At 37.9% G+C, this 23,122-nt stretch overlaps 1 protein-coding gene across 1 annotated transcript in view; it reads left to right on the top strand.

Annotated features, from left to right (window-relative positions):
• WNT7B (Wnt family member 7B) overlaps positions 1 to 23,122 on the top strand; it is a 94,142-nt gene that overhangs the window by 67,551 nt on the left and 3,469 nt on the right. The window contains exon 3 of the mRNA XM_085305882.1: positions 14,537 to 14,808. Coding sequence (XP_085162008.1) covers positions 14,537 to 14,808 — 272 coding nt within the window. The remainder of the gene's footprint in view (positions 1 to 14,536; positions 14,809 to 23,122) is intronic.

Genomic DNA, 23,122 nt, shown 5'->3' with positions numbered 1-23,122 from the left:
TCCTTGCTTCTTTCCTTTGGCCCAAGTTCATACCACACAGCTTCAGGCATTGGTATGAGATGTCTAAGATAGGAAGCTAGTCAGCCTGTATTCCTCATATGGCCAAAGAAGAGAGAGAAGCTCTTCCAGAGGGTGATTTGGATTTTAAATTGACTGCACGAGTGTCTGGAGGTCCCTGTTGATTATCTTGCCAGCTTAGACTCCCTAATTGTGTATCAAGCTTGCTAATGGCTAATTTTGGTTTCTGTCTCTGAAGTTTTTCTTCCTTTTCGTATGAATTTCTCAGAGGAGCATCTGGATCTCTTATAAAGTCTTACCTGTTTATTCCACATAACAGACATGGAAACATGTCCTTCATTGAATGTTCTGGCTATGCTTGGTACTCATTCACCGTTAGTACCTACAAAAGTTGTCTTGATCAATGACTTTCAGGCAGATACTGTCAAGGAAATACTGCAACCACAGGCATACATACCRCCACTGCTGTTTGGAAATTTAAGAACAAGTGGGAGTCCAAAATTACCACCAGATGGTGCACCTATTTAGCAAGTGACAGAGACATGTTCCAAGAGAAAGGGCAGCCACTGCCTCCAGCAATCCATCAAGTTGCTTCCCCTGCTGCTTATTGTCAGTTACGATATAAATTGAACGTGTTTGAAACATGGACCTGCCACTCATATTATTCTGTTAAATTTAATATGGAGTATGTTTTCAATCTCTGCAATGGAAGCCTTTAAACTGCCTGGCTAGTGGTATGAGGAAGTGGGAAAGACTATAGCAGATCTATGCATGTGTGTTGAAAGAAGGGAAGAAAAAGAAATGGGCCAGAAGCAGGAAAAATCAGTAATGGGGAATGGCAATGCAAAGGCTCCAAAACCAGAAGCGGTCAGTACAGAGCATCATGCGCTGCTGTTTTTTAAGTGTGGCTAATTATGCTTATTAATGGGTAAGTGGCTGGGAGAAGGTTAATGTGAGGACATTTTTGAAGGATATTCTTGAGAGAAAAGTCAGTGTTTTGGAGGACTGCCAATGCCAGTAACCCAGGCAGAAAAAAACATGAAATATTTTATTAGCTGTATAACAAAGATGGTGAACTTGCCTAAACAGTGAAGTTCTTCTTCTTTAACTGCTTCTCATCCCCAAACATTTGTGGTGCTCCATACCCAGATAAAGATTAGCACAAGTTGATAAGTATATATTTTCTGCTGTACGGTTTACAATGTCACAAGACCATGTCTATCTTTCACGTTGTTTTGATCTAAATCAGTACATTATCATGTGTAGGATTTGACTATGTTTCTCTTCCCATCCTACTTTCCTTCTTGCTTTTAAGAAAATTTTAAAGAAGCACATAGGTTACTGGCAATCCTCATTCATGAACACTACAAAGTTAATATAGAAGAAAATATTGTGGTGAGTGGAAAGTCTCTCATTTCCTTGTACAGATATGTCTTTTACTGCTTTGTTTTGTTTTGGTATGTTTTAAAAGGTGTCATAAAAAGACTTTAATATATTGCCACTGAATGATTAATTAGAAGGCTTGTTCTTTTAATTACAATGTGACCAGTAATGAAAAGTCTGAACTGAAAATTTCCTCTGAGTAAAGAGTGAAAACTTTTGAATATTCTTTAACCTGAGAAGTACTCATTCTGAGTGTATAAAGTAATTTTTCACTCTCTTTGTCCAAGCTGAAATGAAGGTGACATTTAAAGAAACTCAAGAAAACTCCCATCCTTTTATTTTTCACATTCCCTGTGGTTCTTCATTCAATGTGCAAACCACCATTTTACGGTTAAAGCATGGACCAGGAGATAACAGACTTGGACTGTGTTCCCAACTATGCCATCTATGTCTTTTGTGACCTTGGGCAAGTTACTTCTTACCTCACTAGGTCATAATTTCTCTGTCTGGAGACTACAGATGACTAATTTCTGTGGGGAATTGGGAAGCTTAATAAACTAATTGCAGTGGGGAGATGTGAGGTTAATGAACACTGGTAAAGTACTCTGGTATCGTAAAATGAAAATGGTTTCTGTTAATGTCTTCTTATCTGACCAAGAAGCAGAAGATGGAAATATCATGAAGGGATTTGTTCTTATAGAAAGTAAGTCCAGGCCTGAAAAGAAGACTGTACTGAAAAATTGCAGTACTTATGAGAAAGCTTGTTCTCACAAGATTACTAACCCAATTTGCATAAGGGGGAAGTCTGGAAACTTTAGGTAGTTATCCACAGAGAGTGCGAACTCAAATTTCACAAAAAGAAAATATTCTGTGCTTACATGTAACATTAAAGAGAGACAGAATTCATCCCACAGGAACAGTAACTGCGAGTTACTTTTTGTATGCTCTCTGCTCTGTATGTGAGCTGTGATTCTTGGAGTAAATCTTCCTGTCCAAGACATTCTTTTTCTAGCTACTGGTGCACAGTGACATCTTGACATCAGCAATGAGGCTTGAATACTTTCTCTCTCTTTTCCTTTCTTTTTCTCCTCGCTGTCTCCCATTTACTTTTACTTCAGCATTTCAGTAATGCTGAAACAAAGTTCCCTTCTCTTTTGTTTGCTTTTCTCTTGTCCACTGGTCAACGTTGCTTTATTTCAGACACTGTAATAATAACTACAGCATAAACACAAGCTCTTAGCGGGAGAGTTAGCTGGGATTTCCCTACCCTCTTACACAATCATAAGTTTCTGCAGCACCACTTTTTTGTTTGTTTTCAAGGATTAGTGGCAATATTCCACATACTACTGACATAATGAGGCATAAGCTTCATTCAAAGAATGCAGACACTGATTTTTAAAAGACACTGGACTACTGTGTTACTAGATGTGGACATGGAAATTTTGAAAGGCAATAGACTACCCTCAAATTTGAGAGCTAGTAAGATTGCTAGTGGGCTTTTACACAGCATGAGGTATTTCCATGAATATTGTGCCCTGCTCAAAGTTAAATTCAAAGTGTCTGTTTTTAATATCTTATATAGCAGCCTGTGCATGCTGTCACTTTGTGTTAGCCAGAGGAACGTTACTTCATGTGATAGACAAAAACACTACTTGGTACAATATAGCCTAATCCAAGACTTTTCACGTGGAACATTTGTTTTGTTTTGGTTTTAAGACATTTGCCTTTCAAACTGGTCTGTTTTAATTAGAGCTCAACCTGAACCACAAACGATGGATTTGAACTTTCCCAGAGTTCAGTGGTGTTCAGATCTGGCTTTTGGTTTGGCCCATCATAGAGATAGGGTCAGCTTAAAAGTACAGATCTGGAAACAAACTTCTACAAAGCCTGAGGCTGTAAAGATTATTTAATGAGACCCATATCTCATTTTAATTGTTGATTTGCAGTAGTGATATTTGCTAGCATTTTTTAAAAGTACCTTTACGTAAGCAGCATTAACTTGGAATACCAAACTATCTATTTAAATACTGCTGTATTTAAATACTCGAAGGCAATTCTCTGTCTTATTCCTGGTCACAAAGCCTAGATCCAGGTCTGAAGTTGGACTACTTTTAAGGTTTATAGTATTTGCTTCTGAGCTTGGTTTAAAATTCATCTTTCACTTTGAGGACATCACAGCTAAAAACAATAGTAGTTCTTTGTGGACTAAAACTTTGATCTTTTATCCTCATAACATTTTGATTTTTCAGCTGAARGGGTAGTTAACTCACAATGCTGGCATCTATTCTGTTGTCTGGTCCTCATGTACAAACCATTGTAGGTGTGGATCATCATCTCAGGATGGCTTGTACAATACCTGGCAAAATATAGGCTCAGTTAACTGATGTTAACACCATACAAATAATAAATAACAACCAGTAATCTAGCAGATAAAATAACCTGACTGATAGGGACGGTCAAACAGTTCCAGATTAGACAGTGATCAGTATGTTTCATGATGCCTGAGAGGATTAAAATAATTGCTCTTTGTTTTTCTGCATCTTGTCACTTCCTAACTCCTGTCAGGACGAAAAGCTCAAGAGCTRAAATACTGTAAAAAAGATTTTGCTCTTGTGATGTTTCCAGACTCATTTTGCAAACCAGAGAGGTTTGGATAAGCATCCAGACTTTGTGTATTTATCCAAAATCCTCTGAGCTTTTTACTCTTTTAAATTTCTTTCATATGTATGATTTGTGTTACATCTTGCTTACTGGGGCTACAAACTAGACTACCAGGCAGAGACCCTTCAAACACAAAAAAGGATGAACATCATTATTTGAACCTAGCTCTCCTCTCAGAAAGACCTGTAAGGCAAAAGAAATGTGAATGCAGACATCCAAGCAGTGTAAGAGCACTTGGAAAGTATTTAAGTAAATTTGAAAGTGACTCCCATTCAGCCCTTTTCCCACAGTTTTCTCCTTTGCTTTCCACAAAATTTAAGCTCTCACAGATGACACCAGTGATTTATGATGTGCCTGCCCAGCTATTTACCCTACACCTGTAAGATGCAATCTCTGTAGCAGAATTAGCAGAGGGAAGGCATGCTCATACTGATGCATGGAAAACCCAGCCTCTCAGCTGAAATCACCAAGGGTGGGCTTGTTTGGGCTGAATTGTGAACTAAAACAGATGAGACATGGTTCTTCTGCTACCATGTGCAATGCACAGCAACTGGGACATGGTAACATCCTAAACAGCCACATCAAAACTGATTGCATCTCACCTGTCTTGGTATGATATCTGAGGAGGTGCGAGTACATGGTGGCAGGAGCAGGCTTCAAATACCGTGCACTTCTCCTGTATTGATGGCAGGCATGGTAATGCTGAGCATTGCTGTGTCCAAATCCCTTTAAGCCTCTGACAACAGCTGACATACTGCAATAGGATGCAAAAAGTAGAGAAGAAACTCCCTAGCCCCAAGGAACAGTGCAGCATTCATGGAGCTGTCCTGATCCACCATTTAGCTGCATGGGCGTTCTCCCTGAAAACCCTGTTGAATTTGCCTATCAGATGTGAGATGAGAGCTCTACAGCTGACTTCCTCTGTGGTCTTCCCATGAAGGGAATCTCAAAAAGAGGACTACTTGTTATAATATTTCCTTTTGCCATAGGGATAAATGCCTYAATCTTGTTGTGTCCCAGCTCATCAGCTGTGAAACAGAGCTAAGAGTATTTCCCTTCTATTCCCCTCTCCAGTTGAAAGACTCAGCTTTTTAAGGCAGGGTATCTGCGTAAACAGATTTGTGTCTAACACGAATTTCGACTGGGTGTCACTTAGCTATATGTAGCTCAAATAATTAGAGCAAAACAGTACTGGTGCACTCAGAGAATCTGCATGATATATTGAGATAACATTCGCGATTTAACTAAGTTGCCTAAAAAAATTCTGAAGTGAAAGCTGAAATTTCATCTGTAGCATCCATAAACACTTGCACACACAGATACACACCCACAGACACTCTGGCATGCCCAGATATAAGGGCTTAGTGCTTACAACTATCCATAATTCAGTGAACTCTTTAAAAGGTGTTATTATTTAACATGTTTCTACAGTAAAGCACAGGTGTGCACAGTGATTTACAAAAGAACGCAGACATGACCACTGCCCTCAGGGATTTGTTATCTAGGTTAGAAGTGACATAAGAAAATACAGGGAAAGATGACTTCATGCAAATGGCAGTACAGATTTATTTTTAAAGAAATGTTCCCCTACACAGTGTATTTATAAATCAGGCCATTTAAATGACTGAAAAGAGTTAGTTAAAATACTGATGCAGCAGAGTCCATGCAGTAAATCCACTGAGAAGGTCTGATTCTGCAAGGCAATGACTTCTTAATATTAACATTTGTGGCAATGGGGATGACAAAAGGTTTGTGAAATTGGGTCCATAGTAAAGTCAGATATAATCACAGAATTGCAGAGTGATTTTAGGTTGGAAGGATCCTCTCCTGACAGTCAAGGAGAATACCCATTCTGTACTGCTTGATTCACTAAAGGCCTRCAAAACCCCCACACACGAAAATCTCAGTGACCTAAAAGTTTTGCTAGTGCCTTTCTCAGCAGTTACATCCTGCTAAACTGGAGCAGAAACTTGACTAGAAAATCAATTTGCTTTAAAAATGTAATAACATTGTTCCCCTCTCAGTGATAGAGATTTTTTTTTCCTGCCATTTTCTTCTCTTTCTGGTGATGCAGAAGGCATATTTTCTATTTCTTAAGTTGGAGTTGACAATCTTTCCCTTGTTGAGTGCCACAGATCCCTCAGAAAACTTTAGCAGGCCATATTGTAATACAAAAGCACTATCAATAACAACCTTAAAGAAAAAGGAAAACAGAAAAAGATATGTCCACATATCTGCAGATTCTTTTCTTTTTTTTTTCTTAAATTGTTTCATATCTCCTTGTGAAATGCTCATAAAAATAGGGAGCATAATGCAGAGGCAAATCCTGCACATAAAAACTGTCATCATGAATGARCTGATATGACTGAGTTTTTCTAACAACACCTGATTCCTCATAGCCTCTTTTCATTTAAGGACATTAATATGTTATAGGACCCATTTTTTTTGAGGTGTCTTCAAAAGTCTATGCAAAGAACTTAAAAAAAATCAATACTCTGCAAGATATCTTCAGCTGAGCACTAACATATTACAATTACAATTATGATATATCAAAACACTAGTCATTATTAAAAAAAAAAAAAAAAAAACCAAAACATTTAATAGGGAATCATTGAGTCCCACAACAAAACCTCAATAGATCTAGGCACAGAACACAGACAGGAGACTATCACTCTGCTCCAGCTATTGCTATTGCTTCCCACATACTACTTTGATGGTATTAGCAGTAGCATTGTGAAAACACAGTCAACTGTGACACTGCACAGACTTTTGTCGATAGTACAGTGTATCTGGAAACTTCTCCTTGTGCTTTGTGCACTGCATATTTCTCAAACCATAGTTCTGTGCATTCTTTAACATACCATGCTCAGCACCATGTTCGGACTAAACCTTAACAAAAACAAGTAGTGGTGCTTTTGAATCAAAACTTAATTTCCCTGTTTTTGTAAAAATGAGATACAGATAGTTTGTTAGCTATGACGTAATAAGAACAGTTTGCTACAACGAAGAGAAGTTTACAAGTAAGATGCTAAAAATTACCTMTTTCTCTGGGTGTTTTAAAATACCCTCCAAAAGCTCATAGCCAGCTTGCTAAACTTGCATGAGCTGTCCCAGAAAAATCCAAACGACATGCTGCCAAAAGACAGTCAATAATAGAATTATACTCGCTTTAGAACAGTAATTCTGACAATTATTTACAGTTGCCAAGAATTAACTGAATATATTTATGAAGTAAATTTAAGAAAAACACTCCCGTAAATTGTTGGAAGTCTCATTACAGAAACCCCTGTGGAAAGCACCACCAAGCCTTCAGAAAATGACCATGAAATTGGAAAAGCACTTGAAAAAATGTAAAAAGCAGAGGCACAGTAAATAGCTTTTTTTTTAATTGGCATGCTTCCAAAAGTACTAAAAATAGTGACAGCAAGGAGCTGCAAAGAGGCAAGTGTGAAATAAATCTGGCTCATGTACAGCCCATTCTAAAAGAAAATTGGACAAACCCACATGAGCAACTGAAAACAATCTAGTTGAGAGTGTGACTCTAGAGCGATGGCCAAAATCCTAGCACCTCCAACCCTAAAAACTTAGTGGGAGTCTAGAGATGAAAACTGCTGAATAACAGAGGACTCTGTGTATAAACTATTATGTCATAGCATTACACATTCTCAGTTCTGAAAGCTGCATCATTCTCTGTCCCGCCCAAGTGTAACCTATAACAGACATAAGGAACAGTCTACAAGGAAGCCACTGAAATTATGTTAAACTCCTGGTTCTCATTTGTTTAAATTCAACATCAATCCATTGTGATTAAGACCACCTATCTGGATGAAAAAAGTAAAATCAGACATAACTATTTTAATTAAACAGTAACAGGAAAGAAAAGTTTTAGGTAGGAAAAAGGAAAAGAATAAACATTGTAAAGAGAATGTTACCTTCATGATAACTGGAAGACTCAATTAAATTTCAGCGGGAAGTCTGGCTGGAATAACAGCTATTCAGTCTATATCAGGTTCATCATTCGTGAACACTTCTGAATGCAGAGGTTAAAAGAAGAGTCATATGACCATGATTGACTATATCTGTTATTTTGACAACAAGCTCCACGGTAATCTTTCAGTCAATATTTTGTCAGTGAGWAGAAAAAAACCTCAGTGTAGTGGACTCAATGAAGAGCATAAAGGAAGGATAAGATCAAGAAGGCCAAAAAATGTTTGCATCAGCCTTCATTGAAAGGGTCAATGGTGAGCAGACGCTTACAGAATTAATATCACAGCAGAGGAATACAATCTCAGTATTAGGTAGAGGGAGGTATTTATCTAAGCTGAATGTTTTCTAGTCAGCTGTCCATCATCTCAGAATACTCAATAAAGCCATTTTAGAGCCACTAGTCCTGACAGTCATTAGAGCTGAAAACCTGTGGAGAACTCTGATTAAGAAGAGTTTAAAAAACAAATGCATTGCCTTTGTCAGAATGAAAAAAAGAGAGGAATTACTGGACAAATCAGCTTAACTTCAGTAAGTGAAAAAATATGCAAACAAAAACCCATTTGTAAACTCATAACTGAAAAAAGAGTTGACTGGTAACAGTCAACAAGGATCTGTCAAGAATAAATCATGTCAAACCAATCTAATTTCCTTCTTATGTTGCCCAGATTCTCAGAGGCAGAGAAGCAGCAGTTTATACCATACACCTTGGTTTTAAAGGAGGCTTTTGACACTGCCTCATATGACATTCTTCTAAGAAAACTATGAAACTGTAACAAAATGGGGGCATATTGTCTGGAAACTCTACTTGGAGGGTAACTATCAAAATGGAAGGAGGTACTGAATGGGATTCCTTGGCATCTGTGCTGCATCTGACCCCAGTCAATATTTACATTCTTGACTTGAATGAAGGAATAAGGAGTGCTTATTAAATTTAAAAATGATGCTAGGCTAGGAAGAACTGCAAGGAAGCTGGAGAAAGCTTGAGTCAAAATTGAAAACGATCATGAAAAATTACAGAAATGGTCTGAAAAAAAAGAAAAGAGAAAAGAAATAAGAGGTAAACAAGAAAGACAAATAAAGATCTATATCCATATGTGGGAATAATCAGTTGTACAAATGCAAGATGGAAAACATCTGGCATGATAGCAGCTGCACAGAAGACAAGCACAAACTAAGTAAGAGTCAAAAATKTGCTGCTATTGTGAAAACACCGTACTGGCATGAGTAAACGCCAGCATAGCATGCAAGACACGTGAAGTGCTCCTTCTGTTCTACCCAGAATGAGTAAAGCCTCAGCTGGAGTGCTCAGGTGTATCTCTGTTGCTGCGCTGCAAGGGATGTGCCAGCTAGTCTACAGAATCCAGGCAAGTGCAACAGGAATATCAGAGGTCTTGAAACTATGTCCTACAAAGACTGGTGGAACAAGTCTAGAAAAGGGACAAAGGTATTTAAATGTTTAGAGGCTGCTGTTAGAAGAATGGAAAAATCAGTTCTTTGTAGAGTAAGAAGTGGTAGATTTACATTCAGTGAGACAGTTTCAGGTTAATATTGGTAACACATGTATACCAACAGGAGCTCGCTGCACTGGAACAGGCTGTCCAGTGGGCCTGCAGCATCTCCACTGCTGATGGTCTTTAAAAGCAGGATAAATAAAAAGCTGTTCTGAACGATATCTGTATTATTAGCCTATGTTGAGGGATAGCTGAGGGGTGGACTAGAAGATCTCTTGAGGATCTTTCTTTCCTACTTTTTAATGGTATTTTCTGCTTATACAAACTACAATATTTTGTAGTTCTTACATGTAGCACTGGGTGTAGTAAATTAGAAAACTGGAAAAAGTATCCCTATCCCTGCATTCAACTTTTAGCTTATAAACCGAGAAGCCCAGAATCAGTTACACTGAAAATGCAAATAGAGAAATGATCTGTTCCAGACAGTGAGAAAACTCTCACTGACTTCTATTACCCTTGGATCAAACCCAAAGAGAAGAGTCTGAAGTATTTTCTTTAAGAATTGCTAAAGAATATGTTGAACAAAATAAAAAATTACTAGGCTTGCTAGCAAAAAAATTCATCCATCCCTACCTTAGGTGCTACTGTTTAATTTTAGTTTGCTTATTTAGATGTATCTATAGCTTTCTGCCCAGAAGAAATTACTCAGTGTGTCCTTAGCACTTGCAAAAGAAGACATGTCCAAAAGGATTGGTTTGGTAAAAAAAAAATCTAACCTGTGTTGTGGTTCAATTCGTCTTACCACTGACCTATATTGAATTTTGTCATACAATCAAAGATCCACTGGTGTCTACAGACTGTGTAAGTTTTTCCTTTGTTTAATAGAAGCATGTAACTTTTTTCTATCATTGTTGACTTAGGATTTAGCAAATTACTGTCTAAACGGTATCTATTCCACAGTCTAATATTTGAAATTAAATTATAGTTCTATTAGATGACATTCAGTAGCACTCTTATTCATCTGGCTGCTGACAGAAGACATTTCTGAATGATATGTGGAATAGTAATATCTTTACCTAATTACTCAGAAAAATAGATGCCTTGCTAATAACTATGAAACAATTAAATATTTACAGCTGCACCCACAGCTGAATGACAAAAATATATATTTAGCCTACGTGATTCTCAGCTGATTGTGGTTATATGCTGCTGAATATATATGTATTAGAATGTAGTAAACTACAGCAATTATGGAACTTGTAATAATTTCTACGTCAGACCATACTAAGTTTAGTGCTCAGTTAGTAGTCTAAAAGTTAGTCAGAGGTCACATCTAAATTAGGGCTAAAGTATAGGCTGCTCCAAGATTGCAACAATGGATAAATAGACTCGCTCTATCTATCAGAAACTGCTCATTTTAGGGAGCAAGGATCCAATATCTGTTTGTGCGAGCAGAAACTGCCTACACTAGTTGGTGGAAGAGCATGTTTTCAATGCAACCAGCAGTCAGAATGCAAATGAAGTTGGGCAAATGGTAGCAGCTCTGACTGGCAGAGTCAGAGTTTTCAGACCACAGAATTTCTGTTTGCAGTTCTGTGTTTCTGAAATTAAAACAAAAATGTCTTCTTTGCCACCAAAGAAGGCATTTCTAACATTGAAATGGATGAATTCAAGGGTTATAATGAGAGCCAAACAGTCTCTTTTCCATCAAAATCAGATCTCACTGGAATTATTCCAGTCTACAGGACATTATTTTTTTTTTTAAGTCAAACAAGGAATTTTTCTTCAGAGACACAGATAGTGAGCAAATATAATGCCAAATTATTGGAGTGATCAGGATATTTACCAGGAAAACAAAAATCCAGCTTCAAGTTAGTTGAGTCAAATCCCAAATCTGCTGCTATTTGTAACATTCTCTTTCCTTTTCATGAATGTTTTTGCAAAGTCTTGGCTTTGCTTCATTGCAGAATAGCAATATTTTTGAATATTTTTTCTCAATCTCTGAAAATTTCATAAAATAAGGTTATTGTTCCCCATTCAGATATCACAACAATCACTGTTTAAATTGTTTTAGCCACCTGAAAAAGACTTACTTAGAAATGATTCCATGTGATGACATGCTAATGGAAAGCTCTGAGCAGACACGTTATTTGAGCACAAAGGTTTCCCTTTCTCCTCCATCAGCATTTTCTGAGAGAATGTATTGATCCTATGTGTTTAGAGAACTGCTGAGATGTTTATACTGAGTCTGTACTGAGTTCAGAATATCTTCTAATTAAAAAAACCAAATCAAAACAAAACACACTTAATTCTTAGCAGGTTCAATGAGTACAATTGAACAGCATTTACTGAAATGACCTAACTTGCAAAAGGAATCCAATTTTCAAGACGAATTTTCTTTCTGAGTTTTTCTTATTTTATAACTGTATTGAGATGCAACAATGATCTTTTCAGAGAGTCAATATGGTTTCCACCTGGTATTATCCCATGACTTGACATAATTTCACTACTCCTGTAGCTTTCAAGTGGGTCAAAGAAAGATGCTTTCCTCCAGTGCTGAAGGTATGATGGTGAAGAGGGAAAAAGAGAAGAAGATAAATACATAGAATTTAGTTTTAAACAACTGATCAAGGGAAATGCCTTGTAAAAACTCCTGGACAGGTCACTGACAAAGTGGCCATTATAAAATGACTTACCTTCTACTCTGGATACATGTAGAATATGTTGAAAAATAGCATTGAAGCAATATGTCTCTAGTCAATGTCCTAGAAAATCTCTTGAACTATAGCTATATTCCATGATAACAGTACCTCGCTATTTTTTATAGGCTTTCCTGCACATGTTTCAAAAATGTCTGAACTTCTCAAAAATCTTCCTGAGGCAGATTGCATTATCATTTATTCCTGAAGAGGAAGGAAATCTTGACCTTTTCTAATATCTAATGTTACTGTATTTCCAGGTTTTCAATTTATAAATTAGGAATAGGTATTTTAAAAAGGAAATGAAGAAAGAAATCCTGCAGGTCCCTAAGATATACTTTAAAGTATGGGTCTCAGCTTGACTTCAGCTGGAGAGTGAGGAAGAGAGGAGTGAATATTGATAGGTATTTTTAGAGAATATACTAGGAACTAGAACAGAGATTCCCAAACTTCTTAAACTGTTTTGGAGTGCTATCAACCCTCAGAATTTCTTGTGGACCACCAGGCATCGTTATCATCAAACTTTTAATTGAAAACACTATTAAAAACACTGTTTAATGTAGCTCTGCGGATTAGCTGCAAAATTTTTACCATGGCCTCCTGGACCACCAGTGTTCTGTGGACCATGGTTTGGGAACCACTGAACCAGACTACACACATAGTACACCCCAACAAAATATTTCTCTGTCTGAAAGTCAGTCCTTCCATTGCACACTGTACTCAAATAATACACAAGTGAGTTTAACCTACTGAGCACCTGAAGAGCATGGAGCGCTCTTATTTTTCTCTTACCTTAATTTTCTTTTTTATTGCTTTGGAGAAACAAGTTAATGGAGCCAAAAAACAGTTTATGATTGCTTCTTTTAGGATCTCTCTCAAATCCAGCAGTGGTGTAACCTTTCAGGAAGCTATCTATAAAAATAAGAAATATATAAAAAAAACATTGTGCACAGGTCATTCCAGAGCAGTTATGATATCCGTGAATCCTAAAATAAAAATGTAAAAATAGCTTCTGAAGTTATTTCTTTTTTTTCTTCTAGAAGGAAAGCTTTTCCCCTCCYTCACTTCCCAAATCCATTAACCATGTCAAAGCTCTGTGTGTGGTCATTAAAGCATTTCAGCAACTTTCTACAAATTCTTTACAGTTATTCTTTGGCTGCAATACAAAAAGATTGTTTATCACCAGAAAAATACACAGAAGATGATGATGATAGCACCAAAAAATAGTTTTGTAGGAAAACATTATAAATGAGAACAGTAAAACATGAAGGGCCATGATCTAGCCCTAAATTAAGTCAATGCCAGGATGCAGAGCAGGAAGCAGCTGCAGTGTTCTTTTCAGTCATTCTGCCACTGTATCTCTTTGCTTACACATGCCAAAGGTAACTTGGCCAACTAGTGTCTAATAAAAAAATGGGTTTATTTGCCTCTCTTCGTATAATCAGCATCAATGGCTGTAATATGGAATTGGGAAGAAGGAACCTTGGCAAGTAGTGGCATCATAAGAAAAGAAAAACTGAACTTTGCACAGAAACAAGCCTATGCTTACATGACAGTAGTTTAGTTGTTTCAGAGAGGAAATAAAGCTGCCACAGCAGCTCACTGTGCCCTGCACACTCAAGAACCAAGATAAGGCAGAAGTTTGATTCAGAGTATGAATGAGAAAGAGGAGTTACAACAAAGCTCATATGCAATAGAAATCAGCAAAGGAAAGAGCTGATCTCTACCTTGTCTTGAAAGAAGAAAAAGCTGCCTACCTTGTCTTTACAGGCCTCTTTTGCTATACTTGGCAGAAAGCATTAGCAAAGGTCACTACTGGAACACTATTAAAGATGGATGAACAACCTTCCCCGTTTGTGTCCTAGACCTCTTGCATATCTGAAAAGGTCTGGTATTTCCTAAGTTATCTGAATACTCATTTTTCCCAAGCAGTGCCAACACGTAAAGTCAGCTATTATCTTCCAGTGTGCATTGCCATCAGTGACTCACCTAKTCTTCATCTGAAATATATATAGTTCTATTCAGCTAGCCAACCTGACTGGATACTGTGCAACCAAACTGTGTTGCCTCACCTCATCAATGTCCAAATGCATCGCCCAACTCTCCTCTGGTTAAGATGGGACTGTTGCACTGCTTGTGCTTCCCTGGATCAGTAAGCCTCAGTCTCACCAAGCATTTAAAATAAATGCATAATTTTTTAGGAATGAGAAATACACACAGGTAGTGATGCTCTTCTTGCATTCCCACCTGATGATGCTGCTGTACATAATATGTGTAACTTTCTTCAGTAAGTGCTGCCTTTCTGCAAACCCACCAGGTTTTGGCTTCTCTCCACAGGAAGCAGGGAAGCTGCATTCACCTATGCCATTACTGCTGCTGGGGTTGCACATGCCGTCACAGCCGCCTGCAGCCAGGGCAATCTCAGCAACTGTGGCTGCGACCGAGAGAAACAGGGCTACTACAACCAGGAGGAGGGCTGGAAATGGGGAGGCTGCTCTGCGGATATCAGATATGGCATTGAGTTCTCCCGGAAGTTTGTGGATGCCCGAGAAATCAAAAAGAACGCTCGACGGCTGATGAACTTGCACAACAATGAGGCTGGAAGAAAGGTATTCTGGAAAGGACCAGGGATGGGGAAATGTGTGTGCTGGAGGAAGGAGGGAGGCTGGTTTGATCTAAAGAGGAACTCCTGAACAATTCACCTCTTTCTCTGGCTGGTATCCCTCACCCATATCAAATTACCTGACAGTGTTTAATGTTTACATTTTCTTGTTGTTCCTTTTTATTCCAAGTGACTATGTATTACAGCRCCTGTCACTGTTCTTCTAAATATTTCTGCTTCGTAAGACTTCTTTCCAGTCCCCCCACTAACAGCCAGGACTTTGCTGGAGCTGTCTGGAATAATGACAAATCTTTGCGTTTCATCTCCTTCACAAATATCTAGCAAGAGATGATGGGCTTGTAATGGGACAGGACTGGACTGCTGCATTGCTGAACTCCTATAGCACTAGCAGCTCTTTATTCCATCCAAAAACAAAGCACTTATTTGACCACAGCTCTAATCAAATACAACAGAGCAAATGCACAATTGTCCACTTCTCACTGGCAGGGTACAAACAGCTGTATGGTAAGTGTCACTTTGGAAGAAGAAACAATTTCATGTCTACAATCACTACCGAGTTGCTTGCAATTGAAAAAATAATTCGGCATAGCTCCGTTATGTTTATGTCCATTGAATAACTATCCTCACAGCTCTCAAAGTTTGCCCTTTAAAAAGTACAATAAATCCTTCTACACAATATACACCAGCCTCAAAAGAGATTTTACTGATTTCCTTCAAAGTGTTTTCTTCTAAGTGAAAAAAGTGTATTTTCTACCATCCAGCATGTATATATTGTGTTGTAGGAGACTCCAATACACTACTCCTCCCCATGCAGCCTCCAAAGTCAGACTGATATTTTCTTCTCTAAAACAGTGTGTGTTTTTATTCTACACCAAGCACTAGTTGTTGAGGTCAACCTCAGGGATGGCTGAATTGATGGTGGCAGACACAGTACAATCATTTTACAGTCTGTATTTTGGAGAATGCAGCAAAACTTCCAGGGGATTGCAGTTATGCACTGAAACTGAGAGGTTTATATGGATAGTTATCCACTGGGGGAAGAGTATTACACAAATTCAAAGTGATGAAAGAGACCAAATATGGTGCCTAATCTCAAGTGAAGAATAGGATTCAGAAGTGAGGGAGGAAATTCATTCTGAAGAGCACAACAGAAAGCAGTCTAAGAGTGGTGCACTTTTTTTTCCCTAAAAGTGCTCTGTCAGGTGGGTAAGAGCATCTAATACAAGATTGCTGCATGGAAAGTCTTCCATCCCGGGCTTGGTCATCTCCCTTAGTTGAGGTGTTTCAACTTGGCATCATGCATTGTGTTTGGAGGTAAAAACAGAAGAAAGTCACATGTTAAACTTGCAATGGAGCACTTAGTACGGCTACGATGGATTATGATCCCTATCAAAACTGGCAGCCTCATGTGGTACTGTGGACACCCYCCCTAGAGGTGATATACGTCCTGTTTTGAACATATTACAGTCCTGTCCCATCACAAGAGGGCCAGAGGAGCAAAAGTGGATGCATAGATGGAGAACAGTGAAGTCACTCGCCCAAGGGCAGAAAGCAGATCAGTATCTGATCCAGGCACTGATCCCAGGTCCCCCAGTTCTAAATACAGGCTGGTAACCAATAGACCACATTGCTGATTCTTATTAAGCAAATCATATTTCTATTGTTCATCAGAAATTTCATAAACAGGGGGATGTAAGTAAACCAAAGATGTGTGTTGGTACAAATATTTCTGGTAGCAGTATTCATGTAAATGCCTTTATTTTAACATTTTTAAGAATTTCATTTTCTGTGAACGTTCTTCACTCACATTAATATTTTCGAGATCTGAAGAAAAAGGCTTGTAAATACTGACAAAACAGGCTTTTCCCCCAAATATAGTTCTTTACAAATAGTGTTTTGGAATTCATCCACTCTGTTGTTGGTATTTTTCAGTAGTCATCTATACCCATAGAGTTTCATTATAGTCATTAATGCATCGTATCATTTTGAAGACCTAAGGTTGACCGAAACGGTTTGATGAAATTCTTTGTTTTTGTTTTTTAAGTACAGCCCATCAAATCCTGAGGAATGTGATCATATAAAAGATGGTTTGAGGGCCATGTCTAGAAATAATGTTGGTGTTATGACATACATTCCCATGAAATGGATATGCAAAGTTGTAGAGTATATTATACTTGGTGATTTTGGTTCATCTGAGATCATCTGGTATTTGTATAAATTAGATATTCTGAATCTGAGGATTAACCGAAACTTAATGTCAGAGCAAAACTCTAGAAACATGGGTACATTGTACTTTTGTTTTCTGTATTGGATTTGTGAAACTATAGAGTTTTATGCAATTTCAACCTGAAATCATAAGTCTCTTCTGAGAATCTCGATGAACCTCCTACATTCATCTGATATTTGGCAGTTTAGGGGAGCCTGTATAAGCTTGGATTAGGTTATGAACCTGAAACAAAATCTGAAACAAGTAGCTTTGCTTGCATGCAGATGTCATGCTGACACACTCTACATGGTCCTTGTTCACAGTCATGACAGAAATACTGGATTTATGGCTGCACAATTGCTTGAGTGTAACACTGAATTTACATCTTTCTTCTTCYTTCTTCCAAAATCTCACAACAACCTAAGGGTAGGATTGACAAGACAGTAAACAAAATACGTGCTTTTGTAGATTCCTACAGAAAACCTACAATGAGCATGTTTCTGTCAACCATTAATGTATTTCTTAGTTACAGTTCAATATTATCAAAATTAGTATTAATGACCCCCCCCACACACACACAAAGAACTTGAATATAAACTTTAGCCAGTTCTCTAAGGTTATATATACCACAGGATTTCCACTCTTTAAAACCTCTCCCAATATTTACATCTATAATACTAAAGCATACCAGCCTTTATTAGGTCACACTGAACTGGCTTTTTGAGTTGGGTAGGATCAACAGTATATAGTCCATAAATTTACTATTTTAATTCTAGCCTTTTCTCTAAATCCCAGAGCTGCCTAATACAGAAACATCAGGAATGAAAGGATGCAAAGGGCCCCCAGTGTCACCTAAAATTATTTCCAACTTGCTCTGAAGTCAGTGGAAGGCCCTCAGTGACTTCATTAGACTTTTATCAGGTGTTGAGAAAACCATTACTAGAAGCAGTATTCAGGAGTCTGGTTAGCATTTTCAACCCCAAGGCAATAATACAGGTACAGTATTAAACACTGCGAGGAAAGTTTCCTGGACAATGGCAGGAATTTTGTCTGTTCTCAATCTCTCCCAGTGCCTGTCCCAGAATTGCCTCTTCTCTCAGATATGCCTAGGAGTCAGAAACATTTGTAACTATAGCAGTGACTGTAATGTTTTGCTATCATAGGGATGTTCCCAAAAGCTGGCCTGCTTCAGTTTTGTTAAAAATAGAGTACTGAGGAATTTCTTTTAGAGGAAAAAACAGCATGCTGCATAAATAATTACACAAACTTTGGAAAACAGATGAGGGGGAAAATAGTTTTGGAGGCTGTTTAACTTGATTCTGGAGTAGGGATGCTCAGCACAGCATTATTCTAATAAAGTGCCTCCTTGAAAAAAACCCAGATATTTAGGCTTTTGGGGCAATTGCTGATGACTGTGGAAAGACTGAATCCCCTAAATTGCTCTGCATTGCATTTCTAAGAATTGTTTCAGCTAATGACAAGTTTGTGAATTTTCCAATAAGTTTGTAATGAATAGCACCAGTGACAAAATAACAAACTTTCCATCAATGCAAAGAAATAAAGGCTTAGGGAGCCCTGGTGACATGAGATGCTACTGATGGAAAATTTATGCTTTGCGACAAAATAGCGCCACGCTGTGCAAAAGAGCAAAGTACCTAACTTCACTATTATTTTTTTAAATGTCTGCTATGATTCAGAATGGAAAGTACAAATGTGGTAAACTAAGCCTCTGCCTGCCCCCTTCCCATGGAAGACTAGCATAAGTCTAATGCAAATGTTGCTGTGAAAAGGGAAAAGAATGGCATGTTGCTAATCTGAATGATTACAAAGAAATCTGTGGGCAAAACCTTGATACAGTAATGAAAAATTAAATAGCAACAAACCCAAGTAAGCTTTGCTGCTGTTTCATGAGACAGCTTTCCACCATGTATTTTTAGCAACAAGTATTTTTATTCTGGGATAAATGTACTTAGAAAGAGTAACATTTGGGAATGCATGCTATTAATCTTAACTTTTTGTTGAAAGCTTCAAAACAATGACCTGCACTCATGGGAAATCTCAGTTAGAAAAATGGGGGATTTGTTTGTTTGTTTTAAAGGGGAGAGGTAAAAGAACAAGCTGACAAATTGGTAGCAGATCACAGCTTTTACCAAAAAGAAAAGAATAAATATTTCCAACAGTTTATCAATCAATTAGGTTCTTATTCTAGACAATGACTGTGGTTATGTGGAGAAAAAGCTGGTATATATATATTTTTTCCCTTCCAGAAACACACCCACAACACTGGGTGCCAGAAACTCAGCCTGGTACCATCCCAATATTTTTTCCTTTGTAATGTCAATGGTTTTTTCTTGTTGTTTTTTTGGAATGCCTGGAAGATGACAACATCTTATTTTACATTTGAAACAATAAGAGTGTGGGGACAAAAAAAATTTCAGACTCTCTTTAAATGAGATTATTCAATTACTTGGGACAACATTTCCATCTAAGCCATGACTAGTTCTCACAGTTCCTGGCGCCACAGAACTGTGGTACTGGGAAGGGTTTTTTGCTGACATGCTTTGGCGGTAGAACAGCTAATGAGGTGATTTGATGGTCACCATTCATTAAACATATATGTATGTATGAATGTATGTGTATATATATATAGTTTATGCATGTACATAATTATATATAATTATATATGTGGTCTATATGTGCATAAAATACGTCAGGTAATGTTAGCTCAGTTCACCTCGCGTGAAATACTTAAACTAATAAGCTCACATCTGCAAKATGCTTGGCCTCCCTTAAAAGATTACAGACTGTCCTCACTGTCACCTAGCAGCAGATGAAGGTTAGACGTAACCTAGCAGGAGATGAAGGTTAGACATAACCCCCCAAAAARAAACTCGGGATGAATTGCACCAAAGTTGCAGTGGAAGCTGAATTGCAGTTTCAAAGTGAAAGCTAACTGATTTTATGCTCCTAAATGCCTRAAATGTTCTTCAAAATATGACTTCRGTTCCTAAGATATTTCAGCGATTTAAAGAATGTGACTTTCCAGGTTTTACAGCCCTCGGCCCATTATTTGCTGAAAGTTTCTTTCTCTGAAAGAAATGAACTATTTCACTGCACGTCCACTGTGAAAATACTCATGAAAGAAAAACTTTCGATAGCTGTGCTTGATGGCATGCTTTCCACTTTCCCACTAAATTGATCTGCAGACAGATATAAATCTACCTTCAAAAAGTTCAGTGTTACAGCTTGGGTGGGTTAGATGGATAGCTAATACTTATCCATATGTCCTGAGTATGCAAGCTTTGGCTCAAAATCTCATGAGGGTAGTTCTCTTGCTTCCAGTTGGGCTGGATTTACTAGTCTATTTTCTTCTTCCAGAAACACACCCTTAACACTGACTGCCAGAAGCTACATCTGGTACTATCCCAACATTTTGGACATTTTGCATTAAAAGTAGAGGGAGAAATAGCCAAATATTTGAGAACTTGCTAAAAGGTTTTATTCTAGAAATGGGCATGTCCATGCATATGATGCAATGTCTGCAGGACACACATAACTTTCATATAGCAAAATATTACTACACAGCCCTCTCTCCCCAAACCTGACATTTCTATATTGCTTGACCTTACAAAAACAAGAAATATTTTCATCCCTTTAAGATGATATTTGAAATTTTATCTGCAAACTTTACAGCAAGTTCCATAGGAAAGATAGTGAAATATTGCAGTCTTAGTTGGGTTTGCGATGATTTAAAGGGTGCTTCTCAAGACTTTTGCTTTAGCATTTCACTGGAAAAATAAAGTTCAGAAAGTTTTGACTCATTGCAGCAATTTATTGCTCAAAGTTAATGCAACTCTTGAAATTATTTTCTCTCTTCTAAAAGGCCTCTTCTAGGGAACAGGCATTGCTGAGTAAGGCTCTGTAAACAGTAATGACCTTCATCTGATGGGCAGCAGGTCCCAAAATCCAAGGCTTATTTTCCTGCTAGCAAAGAGGAGAATTTGAGTGACCAGAGAAATGTGTCTTCTTCACTATTTTACATGCGTTCAATGGAGATACTGTGGGAGTGGGTGCCTTACCTCAAGAGGAAGGTAAAGGGCAGGAGGACTTGAATCAGGCTCTTCATGCCTGCTGGAGTCTGCCCTGTTGTGGGGGGGGAAGGCAGTCTTGTTTTGTGGCTGGATCTGGACACGCTGCAAAGTGGTGGCTCCACGTTCCCATTGAACTAAACAGTAAGAAAACTAGGGGTGTGACATGAAAGAAGTAAACACAATAAGTCAGTGCCTCATATCCCATGCTGCAAAGTATAAATACTATTTTGATGCTAGATGGAATGGCTTCTGATTGGAATGTGCAAGAGAAAAATATGTAGCTGAAGCACCCATATTCTTCTCTTGCTGGCTCTTTGCCTAGTTCACAGTGAGTGTCAGCCTTTCTTTCCCAGGGCTGGGTACAATCCAATGAGATGTGATGTGAATTCCTCTATTTTGGGTTCTCTGATACTCTATTAATGAAGAATTTTTAAGGATATTTGTATTAGAGGAGTAGCATTATGTCCTACTAGTATTAGAACTCTAGCTATTGGAGTCCAAAAAAATAACAAAACAAAACCCAATTTTGTTTCCCAGATGGGTCCTTGAGATCAGCATTTTGACAGTCGTCCTTGATCCCCGGCTACACTGAGACTAAAGTTAGACAGTACCCATTTACAATATATGAGCCAGTGGCTCTCATGGCCACAGCTGCTTGAGTATCAAAGTCAATGATGACATCCTAACACCAGAATCTCTCTCTCTTGATATGAGCATTACTCAAGGCAAAAGCTGATCACTGGTATATTTGATGGGAGAAAAATTCCTCAAGCTTTCTATTTCTTTTTGATTTTGCAATCAAAAAGTAATATGGATTTTGTTACATTCAATGTCTGGTCCAAAAATGTGCATTTCCACTAAGGAAAACAAAAATCAGAAAAGTAAAGCCAAAACAAACACACACAAAATGTTACTATTGTTTTTACATATTTTATCCAGATAGGATTTTTAATAAGTACAGAAACTGTATCTGATGTTATGCAGTTGGGTCTAGATATGAAACTTGAAAAATGAGTTTCTTTTCATGCATATCACTTTGTTTTAATCAGTCTTTGCAAGGATTTTCTACTTAACTGGCAGTAGACAACCCTCAAATTGCATTTTCGGTGCATGATTTATATAGGTATAAAAATATGAGAAACAAAAAAGCTTGAACATTGTATTTCACAATTCATTTAACAAACTAGCAGCAGTAGTTAGAAAATTTTACTTGGCAAGATCATACTGGAGTGGGAGTGGGTCTGTATGTGGAAAACGGACCTAAAGAATGTTCCTACCATTAGTCTGAGGCAGTGCAGTCCAGTGATGGAAATTTGCTTTGGGAAGTAGATCTTGCTGCAAACTATTCAAGATTAGATATGAGGCACTGACATATGACAAATGAAACTGCTGAAAGAGTGGGTCATATGAGCTAATGATTTTCAATCTTTAATCAGGCACCTAACTTGGTATAATGTATTAGATTTGAGTAAATAAGTACCTTTAAGGCTCAGGGTCAAAGCTTTGATGGGAATTGTGCTGAGGACAGTTATATGAAGGCAACATTAGTTACTCCTCATTCACAGCATTAAGTGCACAGGCTCAGTGGCTCCTTGCTTGCAGGTGGGAAGTGCCTTGAAATACTCAAGGAATAACATGCTGCTTACCATATAAACGTTAAGCTACAATAATCAGGGATCTCTGTATGACATCTCATTGGGCTTCATGGACATACCTCCTAGAAAGCTGGAGAGCTTGTGAGCAAAAAGGAATGTTCAGCAGCATCTGTGGGGAAACAGAAAACATTTTACTTTGAATCTGCTTAGTTTGGGCCTTCTATTCCCCGACCTCCAAGTTTTTGGGCACAATTTTATACCCACAGCTGACTGTGGGCACATAAATTATAGCATTTAGGAATTTAACTACCTGATGATTGGGCCTGCACTCAGTGTTGTAACCCCAAGCATTCCAAAATCATGAGAGAAGGCTCCAAAAAAAAAAAAAAAAAAAAAAAAAAAAAAAAA

This window comes from Rhea americana, unplaced genomic scaffold (assembly GCF_003343005.1).
Source record: "Rhea americana isolate MKP2758 unplaced genomic scaffold, rheAme1 scaffold_228, whole genome shotgun sequence".
Classification (NCBI taxonomy): domain Eukaryota; kingdom Metazoa; phylum Chordata; class Aves; order Rheiformes; family Rheidae; genus Rhea; species Rhea americana.
The sequence above is the reverse complement of the archived record's forward strand: the minus strand, read 5'-3'. Positions and strand labels throughout refer to the sequence as shown.